At 70.2% G+C, this 18108-nt stretch overlaps 3 protein-coding genes across 3 annotated transcripts; all 3 read right to left on the bottom strand.

Annotated features, from left to right (window-relative positions):
* Positions 1-7343: 7343 nt before the first annotated feature.
* On the bottom strand, positions 7344-11740 carry AURANDRAFT_61155 (hypothetical protein; the record flags this gene model as incomplete). The annotated part of the gene is made up of 7 exons (XM_009034767.1): positions 7344-7976; positions 8097-8178; positions 8238-8385; positions 9030-9162; positions 9484-9577; positions 9762-10891; positions 11207-11740. 7 exons carry the CDS (start codon positions 11738-11740, stop codon positions 7344-7346), a joined length of 2754 nt encoding a protein of 917 aa, XP_009033015.1.
* Positions 11741-14753: 3013 nt separating this feature from the next.
* Positions 14754-15296, bottom strand: AURANDRAFT_19711 (SEL1 repeat protein-like protein; the record flags this gene model as incomplete). Its single annotated transcript, XM_009034766.1, has 1 exon — positions 14754-15296. The coding sequence occupies one exon, from the start codon at positions 15294-15296 to the stop codon at positions 14754-14756; it is 543 nt and encodes a 180-aa protein (XP_009033014.1).
* A 587-nt stretch (positions 15297-15883) lies between these two features.
* Positions 15884-18054, bottom strand: AURANDRAFT_70683 (hypothetical protein; the record flags this gene model as incomplete). The annotated part of the gene is made up of 3 exons (XM_009034765.1): positions 15884-17141; positions 17538-17564; positions 17623-18054. 3 exons carry the CDS (start codon positions 18043-18045, stop codon positions 16122-16124), a joined length of 1470 nt encoding a protein of 489 aa, XP_009033013.1.
* Between the last annotated feature and the right edge of the window lie 54 nt (positions 18055-18108).

Raw genomic sequence — 18108 nt, 5'->3', positions numbered from 1 at the left:
CGCCGCCCTGGGCCGCGTCGTCGGCGCTCCGCCACGCGCGGACGAGGCCCGAGCCGTACGCGGCGGCGACGCGATTCCGCGCGCCGGCCGCGACGCAGACGACCTCGCCCCGCGGGCCGTCGCGGGGCGAGCTCGCGAAGCCGCCGGCGTCCTCGCCGTCGCGGAACACGCGCGACCGCTCGCCCGTGCCCGGCGCCCAGGCCACGACGTCGCGCACGGAGCCGCAGATCACCTCGCCGGCCTCGCCGTCGACGGCGACATTGCACCGCGGGCTCGCGATGACGCCGCAGTGCCACGCGCTCACGTAGCGCAGGTAGTTCTTCTCCATGTATTCAGAGGCTGCTGCAGAGAGCTTAGAGGTCGCGCGAGAGAGGCTTCATCGCCATTCGGACCGCTCGAGTGCCGGCATGATGAAGTTGGGCGGGTCGAGCGTTCAGAGGCGCTTCCAGCGCGCGCGCGGGATTGGTGCAATCCACCCGCGAATGTGAAGTCTCCCTCCCACCGATAGCATCCCAGGTCTTACACCCCGCCCTCGTCCAGCGGCACGTCCGCCGCCTCCACGGGGCCCGCGTCGACGTCGCCCGCGGCGGCGTCCGCGGGCGCGGCCGAGTCGGAGCGGGAGAAGATGGCGCTGGCGCTCCTGCGGAACGACTTGCTCATCTCGAGGACGCGCCGGCGGCGCTCCGCGCGGTCCTTGGCCGTGGAGAAGAAGATGGAGATCTGCTTGTGGCCGAAGTGCGAGACGATGACGAGCCAGACGGAGACGAAGAGCACGGAGACGAGGATGACGACGAGCAGGAAGCCGAAGATCTCGCCGGAGAAGACGCCGTCCTTCTCCTCGAGGTTCTCCGTCGCGTAGGCCATCATCGCGTAGAAGAAGATGATGACGAGCTGCGTCTGCGCGACTTCCGAGATGATGTTGTCGTCCTCCTCGATGTAGGGCCGGTAGTAGTTGTAGATGCGGTAGGAGATCATCGTGCCCAGCAACCCGATGGCGATCTGGGAGATGGACCCCGGCAGGAACATGACGAGGCAGCCCGTGAGGAAGACGCGGCGCAGGATCTCGTAGACGATGAACATGCAGCACCGCGGCTCGAACTCCTCGTAGAGGAAGCGGATGGGCCGGAGCGCGGGGTCGTTCGCGCGCTGCTCGAGCTTCTGGAGCTGGCGGAGCGCCTCGCGGTGGCGCTCGAGCGCCGCGTCGAGGTACTCCTGGTCCTCCGGGTTCGCCAGATTGCCGAAGGCGGACCGCTCCTTGAGCTCCGTCGCCGCGCCGAGGCTCACGCGCCGCGAGTTCGTGCCCACGAGCTTCGCGCGGACCTCCGGGTCGAGCCGGTCCCGGAGCCGCCAGAGCAGCGCCGCGAACGTCGCGGGGATGCCCACGGGGTAGACGAGCATCGCGCAGAGCACGTAGGGCAGCCAGGCGGCGTAGGCCGGGCTCCCGCAGCCGATGCTGGGGTCCGCGCGGAGCACGTGGTACGCCCGGGACCCGCCGTAGCCCTCGTAGGACGCGCACGAGAAGTAGCGGAAGCAGTAGCTCGACGTGCCGGGCACGAAGACGTAGAGCGTGAACATGATCCAGTAGCCCCCCTTGTAGAGCACGCGCGTGCGCTGGTCCGCGGGCACGTAGGCCATGCGCAGCGCGCAGACGACGCCGATGAGGACGACGAAGACGAAGGGCACGAGCGTCGTGAAGAGGAGCTTGTCAAAGTACGTGATGTCGCCGAAGCACTCGCTCTTCGCGAACGAAATCAGGCTCAGGTTGACGATCGAGCCGAGCTTGAGCACGTCCTCGAAGACCTTGGGGAAGTCGACCTGGGGCAGCGTCCACGGCAGCGACGTCGCGATCTGGTACGTCGAGATGATGATCTTCAGCTTCGTCATGACGCTGCCGCTCGTCGCGTCCTCCTCCTGCTCGGCGCCGCCGCCGGCCGTCGTCCGCGTCGCGAGGCCGTCGCCGAGCGAGCTCTTCGACCCGGACGTCCGGAGCTCGCCGAGGCCGTCGCCGCCGTCGGAGTCGGAGCCGGAGCCGGAGCCGCTCCCGTCGGCGGCGGCGCGCGACCGCTCCTCCTCGAGCTCCCGGCGCTTCTCGCGCCGCCGCTTCTTCGAGATCTTCGTCTTGTGCTGCCGCTTGCGCGCGTTGGAGTAGACGTGGAGCACGTCGAGCTCCTTGAAGAACTCGACGAAATACGCGCGGATCTGCGTCCAGCCGTAGCGCTTGAGGAGCGCGCCGCAGAGGAGGCAGACGACGGCGAAGACGAGGACGGAGCCGATGATGTTCTCGCCGCTCACGTTGAACTTGCGGCCGCAGTCGCGGCAGGCCTGGAGCGACGAGTCGTGGTAGTGGCCCGCCTCGCAGGTCCCGCAGAGCACGCCCTTGTGGCCGCGCGCGCACGAGCTGTTCGCGCCGCCCTTGCAGGCGCCGAGCTGGTGGCAGCGGTAGACGGCGTCGGCCGCCGCGGAGGCGCGCCAGAAGTTCTTCTTCAGGTCCAGCGTCTCGAGCGTCGCGCCGGGCGCGGCGCAGTCCGCGCAGTCGGTCTCGTCCGCGCCGACGCACGCGTCGCCGCACCGGCCGCAGCACGCCGCGCACTGCGTCCGCGTCGCCGCCAGGGCCGCGGCGCCGTGGTCGCGGAAGTAGCGGCCGTCCCAGTAGTAGCCCTCGCGGCACGCGTCGCAGTACGCGCGGCCGGGGACGAGCGTCGTCGTCGGCGCGGGGCACCGGAGGCAGTTCGGCGACCCCGTCTCGTTGACGAAGGACCCCTCGGGGCAGGGCGCGCAGGCCGTCGCCGCGGAGCCGCTGTAGGTGCCCGCGGCGCAGGGCGTCGCGGCCGCCGCGCCCGCCGCGGCGACGTACGAGCCGGGCGCCGCGAGCTTGCAGCTCGTCATCGCGGCCGCGTCCGCGTACGTGCCCGGCGCGCAGGGCACGCACGCGACGGCGCCGGACGTCGAGTAGGTCCCCGCGGGGCACTCGACGACGAGCGCGCCCGCGGCGCGCGTCGGCTCGGACGCGAGCGACGCCGTCGCGGCGTCCGCGGCCGCCGCGGTCCGCTCCGCGTCGATCGCGACGTCGCCGAGCGCGTCCTGGAGCCGCCCCGTCGTCGCGGCGCTCCGTAGTGCAATAATGAAGCTGTTGCGCGCGCGGCGCAGGGCCGCGTCGGAGGACTCGCCGGGCACGAGCGACGCGACCGTCGTCGCCGCGAAGGCCACGTCCGCGCCGTCGCCGAGGCGCCGCCGGCCCGCGGCCGCGACGTCGGCCGCGACGACGCTGAACGTGTCGCCGAGGCTCGCGTCGAGCGCCGCCGCGAACGCCGCCCGTGTGCTATCGTCAAGCACACCATCCACAAGCACCACCGCGCCCTCGACGCGGACGTCGACCGTCGACAGCGCCGCGGTCTGCGAGCCGGCGTCGACGGGCGCGCACGTCGACGCGCCCGCGTCGCTCGTCGACCCCTCGGCGCAGAGCTCGCAGTAGAGCGCGCCCGCGCCGCTGTAGCGGCCCGCGGGGCAGCGGCCCGCCGCCGTCGCGCCGGGCGACGCCGCGAACGTGCCCGGCAGCGCGATGGCGCACGACGCCGTCGCGGCGCCCTCCGCGTGGCGGCCCGGCGCGCAGGGCTCGCACGCGGCCGCGTTCGCGCCCGAGAACGACCCCGGCGGGCAGGCCTCCTGCGCCGCCGCGCCGGCGTCGGCGACGAAGTGGCCCGCCTCGGCGAGCGCGCACCGCGTCGCGCCCGCGTCCGCCGCGAAGGCGCCGGGCTCGCAGGGCTCGCAGCGCGCGGCCGCCGCGCCGCTCCGCGCGCCCGGCGGGCACTTGACCTGCTTCGAGGCGCCCGGCTTCGCGACGACGTAGCCCGCGTCGGCGAGCGCGCACGCCGCGGCGCCGGCCTTCGACGCGTAGGACCCAGGCGCGCAGTCGGCGCAGGCCGTCGCCGCGGAGCCCGAGAACCTGCCCGCGGCGCACGCGTCCTCCCGCGTCGCGCCCCGCTTCGAGACGAAGGACCCGGCGCTCGCGAGCGCGCAGGCCGTCGACGCCTCGTCGCCGGCGAAGCGGCCCGGCGCGCACTCCTCGCAGGCGACGTCGCCGCCGCCCGAGAAGGCGCCCTGGGGGCACGGCGCCTGCGCGTCGGCGCCGGCGTCGGCGACGAAGTAGCCCGCGTCCGAGAGCGCGCACGTCGACTCGCCGCCGCGCGCCGCGTAGCGGCCGGCCTCGCAGGGCGTGCAGCTCGCCGCGCCCGAGCCCGAGTACGCGCCCGGCGGGCACGTCGCCTGGGCCGACGCGCCCGCGTCCGCGACGAAGAACCCCGCGTCGGCGACGGCGCAGCTCGCCGCGCCGCTCTCCGCCGCGTAGGACCGCGGCGGGCAGGCGTCGCACGCGCCGCGGCCCGCGCCCGAATACGTGCCCGGCGCGCAGGCCGCGCAGGCCGCGCTCCCCGCGGGCGCGTAGAAGCCCGCGTCGCAGGCCGTGCACGCGTCCTCGCCCGCGGCCGAGTACGTCCCCGGCGCGCACGGCGTCTCCGCGGACGCGCCCGTCGATGAAACGAAGGATCCCGCGGACGCGAAGGAGCAGGCCGCGGCGCCCGCGTCGCTGTAGCGGCCCGCGTCGCAGGCCGTGCACGTCGCCGCGTTTTCCTCGCTGTACGTGCCCGGCGGGCACGCGTCGCACGTGGCCGCGTAGTAGACGCCCGCGCTCGCGGCGTTCTCGACGGTGCCCGCCGGGCACGCGCCCTGATCGCAGCTCGTCCCGTAAAAGGGCGCGGCGCATTCGCAGGCGCCCGAGCCCGTCGCCGTGTCGTCGCAGGTGCCGCGGCTCCGGCCGGAGCCCTTGACGCCGCACGTGTCCGTGATGCGCGGCTTCGCCCGGTCCTCGTCGCCGCCCTCCGGGCAGATGTCGCACGCCGGGCCGAAGTAGCCCGGCTGGCAGGCCTCGCACTGGCTCCCGACGAAGCCGACGACGCACTCGCACTTGGCCTGGGAGAAGACGGCCGCGCTCGTCGCGCAGAGGCCCGCCTTGCGGCAGGGCCCGGGCGCGTTGCAGTAGCCCGCGACGAGCAGGCTCAACGCGCCGTCGTAGACGCCGAAGACGACGTCCGCGTCGCCGTCGCCGTCGAGGTCGCCGACCGCCGGCGCCGGGCGAGGCGCGCCGCCCTTCGCCCGGATCTCCAGGGCCGCGAAGGGGCTCGCGGCCGCCTCGCCGAGGAATTCCGGCGCGGAAACGTCGCCCGTGTTCTCGAAGTAGAGCAGTTTGTCCGCCAGGTTCCGGTCGCCGAAGGACTCGCCGAGGATCACGTCGAGATCGCCGTCGCCGTCCACGTCCGCGAGCGCCGGCGTCGCCATGGCCGTGGACCAGACGGACCAGAACGTGTCCTCGTCCTCGGCGAAGGCCGCGTTCGTCGCGTCGCCGACGTTGACGTAATAGTAGACCCAGCCGTCCTCGTCGCCGACGACCAGGTCCAGGTCGCCGTCGCCGTCGACGTCGCCGAGCGCCGGCGCCGCGCGGCGGCCGTGCGACGCCGGAGTCGCGAGCAGGACGGGCTCCGCGAGGAGGCCGCCGTCGTTGCGCAAATACGTCAGCTCGCCCGTGAGCTCGCCGACCACGAGATCCAAGTCGCCGTCGCCGTCCAGATCGCCGAGCGCGGGCTTCAGCTCGTTGCCGAAGAACGCGAGGTCCGCGAACGTGCTGTTAGGTCGCGCCTCGTACTCCCGCGCGGCACGTTCGAGGACCTCGAACGCCGGCGCGGCCGCGGCGCCCACGTTCTCGACGTAGACGAGGGCTTCGAATGCTCCGACGACCATGTCCAAGTCGCCGTCGCCGTCCCAGTCGCCGAGCGCCGGCGCGGCCCAATTCTCATTGGGGCCCAATACTTCGAGCGCGAGCACGGGGTCGGCGACGCTCTCGACGGCCGCGAACGGCACGGGGTCGGCGAAGGTGCGGCTCAGGAAGGCCTTCAGCACGCCGGAGCCCACGCCCGCGACGACGTCGACGTAGGCGTCGCCGTCGAGGTCGCCAACGGTGACCGACGCGAAGACGTTGTCGCCCGCGGCCGCGGCGGCCGCGTCCGCCTGCCACGTCAGCGCGGGCGCGAAGACGGGCGCGGCCGCCGAGCCGACGTTGATCAGGAGCTGGACGTCGCCGGCCCGGTCGCCGACGACGAGGTCCAGGTCGCCGTCGCCGTCCGCGTCCGCGAGCGCGGGCACGCCGTACCGGGAGGAAACGTAGACCTCGGCGAAGGGGTCGTCGACCGCGGGCGCGAAGGCCGGCGTCCGGGCGTCGCCGACGTTGACGTAGTATTTGAGGCTCGTCGACGAGTCGCCGCAGAGGAGGTCGAGGTCGAGGTCGCCGTCGAGGTCGCCGAACGTCGCGTGGCTATAAACATCGACGGTGACGTTCGCGACCGCGTGGCCCTCGCGCTCGACGAAGTTTCCGCCCGCGTTCTCGTGGTAGGCGAAGGTGCCGGCGAAGTTGCCGACGACGAGGTCCGCGTCCGCGTCGCCGTCGAGGTCCGCGAACGCCGGCGCGGACACGGTCGAGGCTTCGAAGACGAGCACGAAGGGGTCGTCCTCCGCGGCCGCGGCCTCGAAGAACGGCGCCGTCGGCGTGCCAATGTTGCGGAAGTAGGTCACGAAGCCTGTGTAGTCGCCGGCGACCATGTCGAGGTCGCCGTCGCCGTCGACGTCCGCGAGCGCGGGCGACGCGTAGAATTGAGCGGTGGCCTCCGCGAAGATGCCGGCGCCGCCGAGCGTCCGGTAGTTGCCCCAGCACCCGTCGAAGGCCGCGAGGGCGCAGAACGACTCCGCGGGGGCGTCGTCGCCGGCGGCGAGGGCCCCGAGGGCGGCGAGGGCGGCGAGGCGCATGTCTGGAACGTTTTTATCGGCGAGCGCGTGAAACGTCGGGGGCGCGAGCTCTTGAAATGCCCGGGGGGGCTGTCGCGGTGGGCCCGGTCGTGCGGTGCGGGCGCGTCGGGGCGTGGGCGCGCGGGGCGAAACTGTTGTGCCACGCCTGGCCCTTTGATTTGCTCGACCTCGAGATGTGCTCGAGGCCTCGCAAACTGGCGGGGCGCGCGCGCCCTGGGAGGCTCGACGCCTCCGGCGAGCCTGCCCGCGGCGCCTCGACGAATCTAAACATCCAAAATCAGATCAGTGGGGACACGGCCGGACACATAGGCCCCAGCGCGCACGGACCGCCGAGTAGCGGCCCGCGCCACGGGGGAAAGAGGCGTCATTAGGACCATAAACGGCGTGGGCAAAGGCGGGTCCGTGCGATAAACCACGTGGAACGTGCTGCGGTCGGCGAGGCGTCCGCGCGTCGACCGCGGCGTCGCGCGGCGCGCGCGTTTCGGCGCCGATTCTCAGGCAGATGAGCCCGCCGCGGCCCGGTCGACGTACTTGTCCAAGTTCTCGTTGTGGATGGCCGCTTCGGACGCCTTGGCGAGCTGGAACTGGGCCGGGGCCCCACGCGCCCTGCCCTTCCGAGGGGCGGGCTCGAGCACGAGCGCGGCGCCGTCGCCGACCGCGATGACCATCTCGAGGAGCTGCTCGTCCTGGGACCCGTAGTCCTCGTAGTAGCCGCACGGCTTCAGGTCGAACCAGCGCACGGTCAAGCAGAACTCGCCCTTCTTGATGTTCCAGCCGTCGCGCCCCGAGCCGTTGACCCGACGTTGGTTGTCCGCGCGCGCCGGTGGCACGACGACCTTGGCGAGGTAGAAGTCGACGCCCTGGGCGTCACGTTCGCTCTGAGAGATGCCCAAGGCGACCACATCGCCCTTGCGGATCTTCGGAGCGAGGGCAGCGAGACGAGCGTCCTTCTCCGCCAGGCCCTGGGCGATGACGCGCGCGCTCGAGCGGTCATCGCCGGAGGGCGGCTTCAGGATGATGGTCGTGCGGGTCCAGCCGTCGCTCTGGCGCATCTCGGGGGCCGCGGTCCACGCCTTGTAGCGGCAGTTGTCGTAGTCCTTCACGCGGCACTTGGAGCACGAGCAGGGCTGGGCGCGGCGCCGCAGGTCGTCGACAGCGTGAGACGAACCAGACCGGTACTCTCGATCAGACTTGCAGCCTTCGACGGGCGAGGCGCTCCATTTGGCAGACTTGTCCGCGAAGAACACGTCGTCGTCGTCGACTCCGATGGGGTCGTCCTGGGTCCACGTGATGAACCGGTAGAAGTACTTGTCCAAGGAGAGCGTCGACCTACGCGATTTGGACGTCTTCGCGTCGATCTGCGCGGATTTGGACGCCGTCTGTCGCACTTCTTCGCCAGAATCGTAGGTGAGGCGTTCCAGTCCATGCTCGGCTTCGGCCGACCATCGCGGACCGCTGTGAAGAGGTCGTAGGGCTGGGGGACGCTGATGACGTCGCGCCGCGCGTTCGCATTGATCCAGCGGCGGTCCTCCTTGCCTATAGTGTCATGCACACCTTTGAAATCACTCGTAGCCGCCTATGGGGCCATCGTCTCGCAGGCTCGGGCCATCTTCGGGGGACGCGGGCACTGGCAAATCGATGCGTCAGCTCGATGCCCTTTTTCGACCAAAAGGCGGCGACCTTCACGAAGTTCTCTTTGCACATATATTGGCCGGGGCATCCGTCGGTCCAGAGAATGACCCGGGTCAAAGGCGGCTTGTTGTCTTTGACTCGTTTCGCCACGTAGAAATCCACCAGATGGGTCAGAGCGGCGTGATGGAAGAAGTAGTCGTTATCTTTGCCCTTGCCCGAGGCACCGGCGTAGAATTTCCACGCGTGGTTGTCTGTGATGCGTTTCTTGACGAAGGAAGAGGACCCGTCGGCATGCTTCACCGTCACGTCGACGAGTCGTGGATCCGATGCTACGACGAACACGTCGAGATTCGTATGGTTCCTGTGTGTGCAGCAGAGGTTGTCCTGGGCAGCGTTGGAGATCTGCGCAGCGAAATCGGTCTGAATGAATAGCTCGGTATCGGTGAACTTATGCATGTCGTTCAGCCGAGCCGTGTTGGCCCATCGGCAATTCCAGCAGTGCGTGAAATACTCTGTTGCCGCGGCTTCAATTTTCGTGAGGAGCTCACTGCCCGTGACCATGACCTCCGTGAGCTCCTTGACGGCCATGGTGGAGCTGATACTGTTGCCCTCGTCGTCTTCGCCTTTCACCGTCCGGGGCTGGAGCCGGTACTCGCGGAGCTTCACCTCGACGTCAGTGTCCTCGCAGGGGCAACGAAAAAAGCGCTGGTCGACGCCACATTCATCGCAATCACCGTAGGCGCACTCCTTCCTGTGCATCAACACACGCTCGTCATCGTCGGTCGTCAGCTCGAGATCTTCACAGCGTATTGCCGGGCAGAGCATGCAGCTTGAGAACATGCCCGCGGACAGATTCGATCGTTCGTGGATCTTGCTGAATTTGTAGGCGGCGGTCTGCTCTGCCTGGAGGTACGAGGCCTCGGGCGCCGCAGAACGTGCGTCGACGGCTGCACGCCGTGCACGGCAGACTGGGCCCTGGCACGTCGCTTGCCGTTCTTTGACCGAGAGGCGCAGGCGGTTCAGAGCGAGCAGTCGTTCCCTCATGCTGGTCTTGATCTCGTCGGCGCACTCGCGCTGGTGCGGCTCGCCGATGCACCTGTACACGTGCAAATCAACGACTGGTTTGGGACGTCCCGACCAAACTTTGAAATTCTCTAGCTCGGTCAAATCGAAGTCGATTCGGCTGATTTTTGGACGGATCGATTGCTCTCATCGAGTTCTCGAAGCGCAGCGGAGGTGCTGAAGTCGGGTTGAAGATTTGATTTCACACAGCGATGCACGGGCACTTGGCCCGCTTGAAGAGCGTGAAGGAGATCTTGTGGCTGGGATGGGCGGCGAGGTGAGAGGCGTAGCCCGCCGACTTCAGGAAGGCCTGGTAGATCTCCAAATCGCCCGCGTGCTTCGTGTGGCGCTGGTGGTGCTCCTCCTTCACGACGAGCGTCCTCCGCCCGTCGGAGTCGACCTGGACCGTGACGATCTTCACCTTCTTGGTGCACCTCCCCGCGAAAGTGTCGAGTCGCACGTCGTCGTTCTGGTGCCAATACTCACGAGCACAGGCGAGGTCGACGAGATCAGAGCGCAGAGCCCGCATGCGGTGGCGTGCGAGCTTGCCCGCGTCGTCTTGTAGCTTCCGTCGATCCGCCGCGTTCGAGAAGCGACCGATGACGCTGTGGCTCACGTTGTCGCCGCAGCAGACCCGCGAGATGCCCCGGAGCAAGTTCTTGGCAGCGCCATCCGCCGGCGTTACAGCCTCCATCACCGCGTCCACCTTCTGCTGGGCATACTTCCGACGCGTCCCGCCGTTCGGAAGGGCCGCGAGCGAGAAGTAGCCCTTGATCGCCCGGCCCATGGCGCGTAGGGCCTTGATCTCCTTCAAGTCCAGTCGCAGCAGCTTCCCTGCTCGCGCGACGACGGCCTGGAGGATCGCCGCGGTCCGGCTCTGGTCGCCTCCGCCGTGCACGAAGAGGGCCGCGAGCACAGGATTCACGTCACGGGCCTTCGCCTCTGTCGCCGGCCCCGCCGATGGCTCGTCGACACGAGCGGCTGTGACCCGGCGCCGCGGCCGGGGGGGCTCCGGATCGTCGCTGGAGTCGTCGTCGGATCCGCTACCGTCGGGTCCGCCGTTCGCGCGCGGCGTGCTCGTCGGCTCGAGGCGCGCCATGAGCGCCAAACCCTTCTTCGCCATGCCCTGCGTGCGGTTCGGGAGCGCCTCGACGGTCTTGGCCCACGCGGCCCCAGGCGTCGACAACTTCGCGCGGAGGCTCTGAATCTCCATGTCGGCCTCGCGGAGCAGCGCGTCCTTCGTCACGCACTTGGCGCAGCCCGCGCAGCCCTCGTCGCTGGAGTCGCTGGAGCCGACGCCCTCGTCGATGCGGTCGCTCGAAACGACGGGCCCGCGGGCTGCTGCTGGCTGCCGCGGCGTCGAGTCGTACTGGCGACGTAGAGCGGCAGCGAACGCCGTCCGGTCACGGGGAACAGGGGGTTGGTAGGTGTCGACAGGAGCATGATGCGGGCGTGTCGAGCGCCGTGGGGCCGGGGGCGCCGGCGGCAGAGGCGGCTCGGGTCCGTCGTCGGGCTCCGGCGCCGGCTCGGGCTCCGGCGCCGGTTCGGGCTCCGCCGCAGGGGCTTCTCGTGCGTCTCGCATCGACTGTGGCGTCGGGTGCTGCGCTGCAACACGCCCTCGCTTCGCCCCGGGTGAGCTCGGCGGGGAGCACGGCTGGCAGACGACCCCCGCCTCCTCGGGCGCCGCGTCCTCGTCCATCGCGCCGTCGCCGCCGACGACCCCGAGGCCCAGGTGTTCTCCGTGCTCATCGATGAGCCCCGCCCAGAGCCGCTCCAGCGCCGCCTCCTTCTCCTTCTCCACGTCGTCGCCGTCGGACAGCTTCCGGAGGTATTTCCGGACGGTCACCGTCTTCTCGCTGCACGGACATGTGAACCGCAGGTGCCAGTACTTGCGCGCGCCGTCCGTGAAGGTCGGCTCCAGCGTCTCGTCGAGGTCCACGGGCCGCGGCATGCACGACGACGAGCGCGTCCCCGCGAGGCAGGCCATCGCGCCGACGAGCATCGACATTTTCATGATCTTCGGGGCGTGGCGCTCCACCGCCGCGCCGACCCGCCGCACCAATGATGCGCGCTCGCGGCCGCTGATGCGCGCCATGGAGGCCGCGCGACAGAAGATGTGGCGCCCTTTGTGCATGCGCTGCGCGCGCCGCCCCAGCAGCCCAGAAGGACCTCCAGAGATGCTCTCCGCCGAGTGCATCGTGGCTGCTTTGTGCAGTTATCAACGAAACTTCGAGCCCTTGGTTCTCCTTGGTTCACGAGGGCTCAGCGCAGGCAGTACCCGAAACCCGGAGAGCTCGCGGCAGGAAGGCAGTCGGCGAAGGGCCGGTGGTGATTCGTGCGAACCTCCAAGATATCCGACACGCGCGCGCGAAACGCGCCCGACGGGCCGCGCGACCGCGGCGCGACGTGCGAGTTCGGCGGTACTTTAAGGCGCCGGCCGCGTTCTTATACTCACCGGGGGACCCCCGCGTACCAACCGCGCGACGGGCGGCGTCAGCGACGTGCCTTAAGGTCTAAGCGGCGGGGAGGGCCCTGGCTGAGCTGATTTTGGATGTAAAAAAACACCAAAGCGACCTTAGTACCGCTGCTCGAAGTCGAGGTCCTCGCGCCGCACCCTGGGGTCGTACTGGAGGTTGATGCCGCGCAGCGTGACGTCGTAGTCGAGCGTCGCGTCGGGCGGGACGCCGTAGAGCTTGGAGCCGCGAGTGCCAAAGCCCAGCGCCGGCGGCACGCGGAGGAGCCGCCGCTCGCCGATGCACATCTCGAAGAGGCCGAGCTCCAGGCCCGCGGGAAGCTCCTTGCTCCCGAGCATCGCGGCGAACCGGCGCCGCGAGTCGAAGACGACGCCGGCGACGCTGCCGACGTAGTCGACCTCGACCACGTCGGAGGATCGCGACCGCATGCAGGGAGACACGTCGCTGGGAAACACGCCGACGATCTGCAGCCGCGCGGTCGGGTTGCCCTGCGCCTGCGCCATGCGCTCGAGCGCGGACGCGCGATCCAGGCCCGCGTACGCGGAGTCGATGTCGAGCGCGAGCTCGACGGGCCGCGGCGCGGACCGCAGAGCTTCGCCGACGTCGGCGGCCGTCGCTCCGGCGGGAACCGGTCGGCCGTCGATGGCGACGACGTACGCGAGGGGCGTCACGCCCTTGTCGTAGGCCTCGGTGCCCTCCCGCACGCGCCGCACGCGCACGCGGCCGCCGGCGTCCTCGAGCTCGAGGCCGAGCCGCTCGCCGGCGAGAAGCACCTTCGTCGTCGCCGGCGCGGCGCGCGCAACCGCCGGCGCCAGCGCGGCGCCGACCGCCGCGGCGCCGACCGCCGCGGCGCCGACGTCGCGCCGCGTCGCGCCGCAAGCGGTCGCGACGCTGCTACTGCATCGCGGCGCTGGTTGCCAGCACTTGCGGCGTCGCGGCGCTGGTTGCCAGCATTGGGCTGTGCACAGCAGCAAAAGAGCTGAAACAGTGCGCGCACGCATCGTCTCGCAGCGCAGTCGCAGAGCAGCCATCGAGAATCTCAGCAACACGCCTGCAAGCACCATTCAACATCGGACGCGTCCAGAGAGAGCGCGCGTCCCCTTCAATAACTAGTCCAACGTCACGAAAACCGACTTCTTATCTGCGCCGCCTCGTCGTCGTGACGGCGGCGGGCCCCGACGCGCGCCGTCGCATGCGGTGCGTGCGGTCGTAGGACTGCTGCTCGAGGACGTCGAGCTCGTCGAGCGCCGCGCCGAGGCCGAAGAGGTCCTCGAGGGACCGCTGCGTCGAGACCTGACCCGAGTTGCGGCCCCGGGATAGGCGCGCGGCGTGCTCGAGCTGCTTTCGCCGCTTCTGTTTCGCCGGCTCCTCGCCGCCGCCGCCGCCGCCGCCGCCGGCCGCGGCCGCGGCCTCGTTCGCCTCGTCGCGTTGGAGCCGGCAGGCCCGCTGGCGCTGCTTGTGCCGCCGCCGCGCGTTGAAGCGCAGCTCGTCCTCGCGCGTGTCGATGTCCTCGTCGTCGTCGCCGGGCGACGGCGCGCGGGTCGGCGCCGACGCGCGCCGGCCCTTCTTCGACGCCGCCGCTTTGGCGTGGAGCTCGTGGCGCCGTAGCACGAACTCGTCGTCGTCGCTGCTCTCGTCGTCGACGGCGGGCAGCGCCACGCGCATCATCGTCCGCAGGCCGCCGTTGCTCAGCTGGGTCCGCGTCGGTGGGGGCTGCCTGGGCACACGGCGCTGCGGTGCGGGGTTCGTCGTGCACCGCGTCGTGACGTTGCACCTCCGCGCGAAGCACTGCTCGTCGTCGTCGCGGTGAGGTTGGACGCACCGCGCGACGCACCCGCAGCGCTTCGCCGCGCGACGATGGCCTGCGCGGCGACGCGCCAGCACAGCGACAGCGACTTCGACCTCGGCTCCGACCGCCACGTGTCGCTGGCCGAGCTCTGTTCCTACCTCAAGGAGACGGGCGCGCCCGCGCCCGCCGCCGAGGACGCGCCGGCCGAGGACGCGGACGCGCCGGCCGCGGCCGCGCCGGCGGAGCGCGACGACCTCGAGGACCAGTGGCGGGCCATGTTCGCGCGGCTCGTCGACTTCCGGCGCGAGCGCGGCCACTGCCGCGTGCCGCGCATCCACGCCGGCGGCCCCGGCGCGAACCTGGGCGCCTGGGTCGCGACGCAGCGGTCCGCGCGCGCCGCCGGCCGCATGCCCGCTGCGCGCGTCCGCGCGCTCGACGCCGCGGGCTTCGTCTGGGACGCGGCGCGGGACGTCGAGGACCGCTGGGCTGCGGGCCTCGCGGCCCTCGAGGCCTTCGTCGCGGACAAGGGCCACGGCATCGTGCCGCGGGCCCACGTCGCGCCGGGCGGCTTCGCCCTCGGGTCCTGGGCGAAGAACCAGCGCGACCTCCGCGCGCGCGGCTCGCTGAGCGACGACCGCGTCGCGGCCCTCGACGCGGCCAAGTTCCCCTGGGACGCCCACGAGGCCGAGTGGGCCCTGAACCTCGGCCGCCTCGCCGCGTACAAGGCGGCGCGCGGGACCTGCGACGCGCCGCGGAACCACGAGTCGCCCGACGGCGCCAAGCTCGGCAAGTGGGTCGCGCGCCAGCGCGAGTCGCGGCGCACGGGCGCGCTCAGCGCGGACCGCGTCGCGCGCCTCGACGCCCTCGGCTTCGCCTGGCTCGGCAAGGCCTCGAGGAAGCGCGCGCGCGAGGCGGAGGGCGCTTAAGTCCTGCCCGAGTAACCGTCCTCACGCGAACCAGAACCACAGGAGGGCGGCGGCGACCGCGGCGCCGGCGGCCGCGACCCGGAGACCGCCGGACGAGGGCGGCGCCTCGCGCGCCGCGCGCTGGCGGTCGGGGCTCATCTGCCAGATCGGCAGCTTCCTGACCGCGGGGGCGTACCCCTGGTCCGCGGCGAGCTTGCAATAGTCGATGGCCCGGCGCTTGTCGACGGCGCAGCCCATGCCGTTGAAATACATCAGGGCGTAGTTGTACTGCGCCTCCGCGCTGCCCTGCTTCGCCGCCAACAGGTACTGGTCGATGGCCTTGCCCAGGTCCCGATCCTCGAGGCCTTTGCCGGTCCGGTACGCGTTCCCCAGGTTGAACTGGGCCTTGCGGTAGCCCATCGCCGCGGCCTTCTGGTAGTATATGAAGGCGTTGCACTCGTCCACGCCGCCCACGCCCTTGCCCTGCTCGTAGCACGCCCCGAGGTTGTAGATCGCGCGCGCGTGGCCCTGCGCGGCCGAGGCGCGATAGAGCAGGACCGCCGCGCGCGTGGCGCCCGACGCCATGAGCCGGTCGGCGAGCATCGCCTGGGCCTCCGAGTTGCCGCGGTTCGCGCTCTTCTCCAGCAACGCCCTGCTGTCGGCGTCGCACCGCGGGAGCGCCGTCCCGCAGTTCGAACACTTGTCCTGCGCCCGCTGCGACGACGTGCACGCCTCGCAGTAGCTCTTCTGGCAGCACACCGTCGCGTTGCCTCCCTCCCACGGCACCAACGGCGCCGCACACGCCGCGCACGCGAAGCTCTTCCCGCCGCCTTTGCCACCGCTCGAGCTCTTCTTCTTGCCCATGGCGCAGCGCGGCGACGTGACAGAGAGAGGACCCGCCGCTATCGCGGAGCAGCTCGGTGGGCGACTTCAACTTTTCCGACACCATGCCGTCCAGCGTACGCCTCTGGGTACAATCTTACGCGGGCGCGAGGCGCACGGGCGCGCTCAGCGCGGACCGCGTCGCGCGCCTCGACGCCCTCGGCTTCGCCTGGCTCGGCAAGGCCTCGAGGAAGCGCGCGCGCGAGGCGGAGGGCGCGGGTGCGTCGTAAGCTTTTCAACAAGCAGATGCGCTGCACGTATGAGAGATTAGAACTAGGCGAGGGGCTATTACCGAAGAAAGTCATTAAAATTGGCGATCACATGTCATGGGGGAGGGGATGCAATCTCATCACAGTCGTCTGAGGGACGTCTGCGGGCATTTCGCAGGGTTGGAAATCCTCTGGGGAATCCTCTCGGATAGCCTCCCGGAGTAAACATTTCACAGTTCTGCTGGGAAGAAGACGAGTTCATTGACAAAGCTGCTGTGGAATTTCCCCGATCACAGCGGCTATGCTTGCATGGGCGGCTTCAGCCGAGGCTCGCCTCGTATTCTCGCTTGGATTTGAGCGTCTTCTGCGCCTCGACGAGTTCCAGGCGGAGACGATCGATGCGCTGCTGGAGGTCGTCGACGGCGCCCTCGGCCGCGGCCGTAGCGCCCGCGGCCGCCGCGCGGCGTTCCGCGAGCTGCTCCGCCGACTCGGCGGGCGGCGACGGCGACTCGCCGGCGGTCTCCGTCGACTCGCTGCGCGGGCGCTGCGCCGGGCGCTTGGACGGCGACGACGGCTCGCGCCGGCTCGACTTCTTGGGTTTGGACTTGAAGAAGAAGTCGCGGATGTCGCCGTCGCGCTGGGAGGCCGCCGTCGTCGTCGCCGCCGCCGACGCCGCCGCGGGCGCGGGGGCCGGCATCGTCGCCGCCGACGCCGCCGCGGGCGCGGGGGCCGACACGTCGACGATGTTCGCGAGGCCCGCCGGCGCGTCGGGCATGTCGGTGTCGGTGGCCGCGTAGGCCGCGTCGGCGCCGCTCGCGGCGGCGGCGCGGGCCGCGGCGGCGGCGTGGGCCGCGTCGGCGGCGCGGGCCGCGTCGGCGGCGGCCGCCCGCAGCGTGAAGACCCCCTTGGGCCCGAAGACGCCCGTCCCCTTGGCGTGCATCTCGACGAAGTTCTTGTGGGGGGCGACGATGTCCGCCTTCGTCGCCGCGAACGGGATGGAATTCGAGTGGAGCTCCACGGGCGGCGGCACGCCGTATTCGAACCACAGCACATCGATCATAAACTTCGTCCACTTGCCCCAGCCGAAGACGAGGTGGGCGTTGAAACACGCGAGGACGAGGTAAAAGTTGTGCTCGTGGTAGCCCCGGTCGTTGTCGTCGGGGCGTTCAGGGGAGACCTTCCGCGGGTAGGTCTGCGTCGACGAGTCCAAGGGCGGCAGGGATTCGGCCTTGAGGGGAATGCCGCTGAGCGCGCAGCGCGCCTGCTGCGTCTTGGCCACGTCGAAGACGAAGTCGAAGTTGACGGTGCATGAATCGCTGTTCGCATAAGTGGTGTTGCCCTGCATGTTCTTGTGGATCCCCCAGAGGTCGACTAATAGAGGGTGGAAGCGTCGCAGATTTGAGCGCTCCGTGATCTTCCACGTGCAGCTTTCATCACTTTCGGTCTTCGCCGTAACGCGGAACTCGGAGCCGACCGCGTACGCTGAAAAGTCACCACCACCAATACGACCGCAGCGGGACTTTATCTCCGTATTCGCCTTCTTTGAAGAATCGTAGAACGTGAACTCTGCCTCGCCGTCGAATTTCACTTCCTTCTTCTGCGGCTCGGTTGTCCGAGGCGACAACCGAACATCCTTTGCCCGCTGCATCGCCCGTACGAGCCGCCGCTGCGCGTCGAGGTCAACTGCTCCGCGCGCTTCCCCAATCATCACGAAGAGCTCGCGGCTCCATTGCACTTGCCAGTGCTGGAAGCAGCCGAAGACCTACGAACCGGACATGTCACAAAACGCGCGGGCCCCTTGAAACGACGCTGAAGCTCACGACGTGGACGTTGCCGTCGACGTAGCCCAGGCTTTGAGGACCAGCAAGCTGGTCGCCGCGGTCGAGGGTGATTTCTCCGAGGTGCGCGATGCGCATTTGGGAATACGCGCATTTCCAGTCCTGCGCGACGAGCCATCCGATGACCACGTCAAACGCCTGGCCGGGCTGCTTGTGCCCGGCCAGCGTCGTCGACGTCCACGCCAGCGGCGCGGACGTGCCGTCGGCGCGGCGGTTCGCGAAACGATTGACGTGGTTTCTTGCTGCCTCGACGAGGTCGTACAAGATGTGGCACATCTTCTTGTTTTGCATCGTACCCGGGTAACCGGCCGCTTGCCATGCCAGAACCTCGGCCGGGAAGCCGTCGGCCCAGTCGTCATGGCGCTGGCGCGCCTGGCGCGGCGTAAGACGGCCGCCTAGGTCCATGCCAGCTGGCCAGGCGCGGCAGCACGCGATAGCTCGGCCGAGTTGCCGAAATCAACGAAGGCC

This window comes from Aureococcus anophagefferens (genome assembly GCF_000186865.1).
Source record: "Aureococcus anophagefferens unplaced genomic scaffold AURANscaffold_2, whole genome shotgun sequence".
In the NCBI taxonomy this organism is placed as follows: Eukaryota; class Pelagophyceae; order Pelagomonadales; family Pelagomonadaceae; genus Aureococcus; species Aureococcus anophagefferens.
The sequence above is the reverse complement of the archived record's forward strand: the minus strand, read 5'-3'. Positions and strand labels throughout refer to the sequence as shown.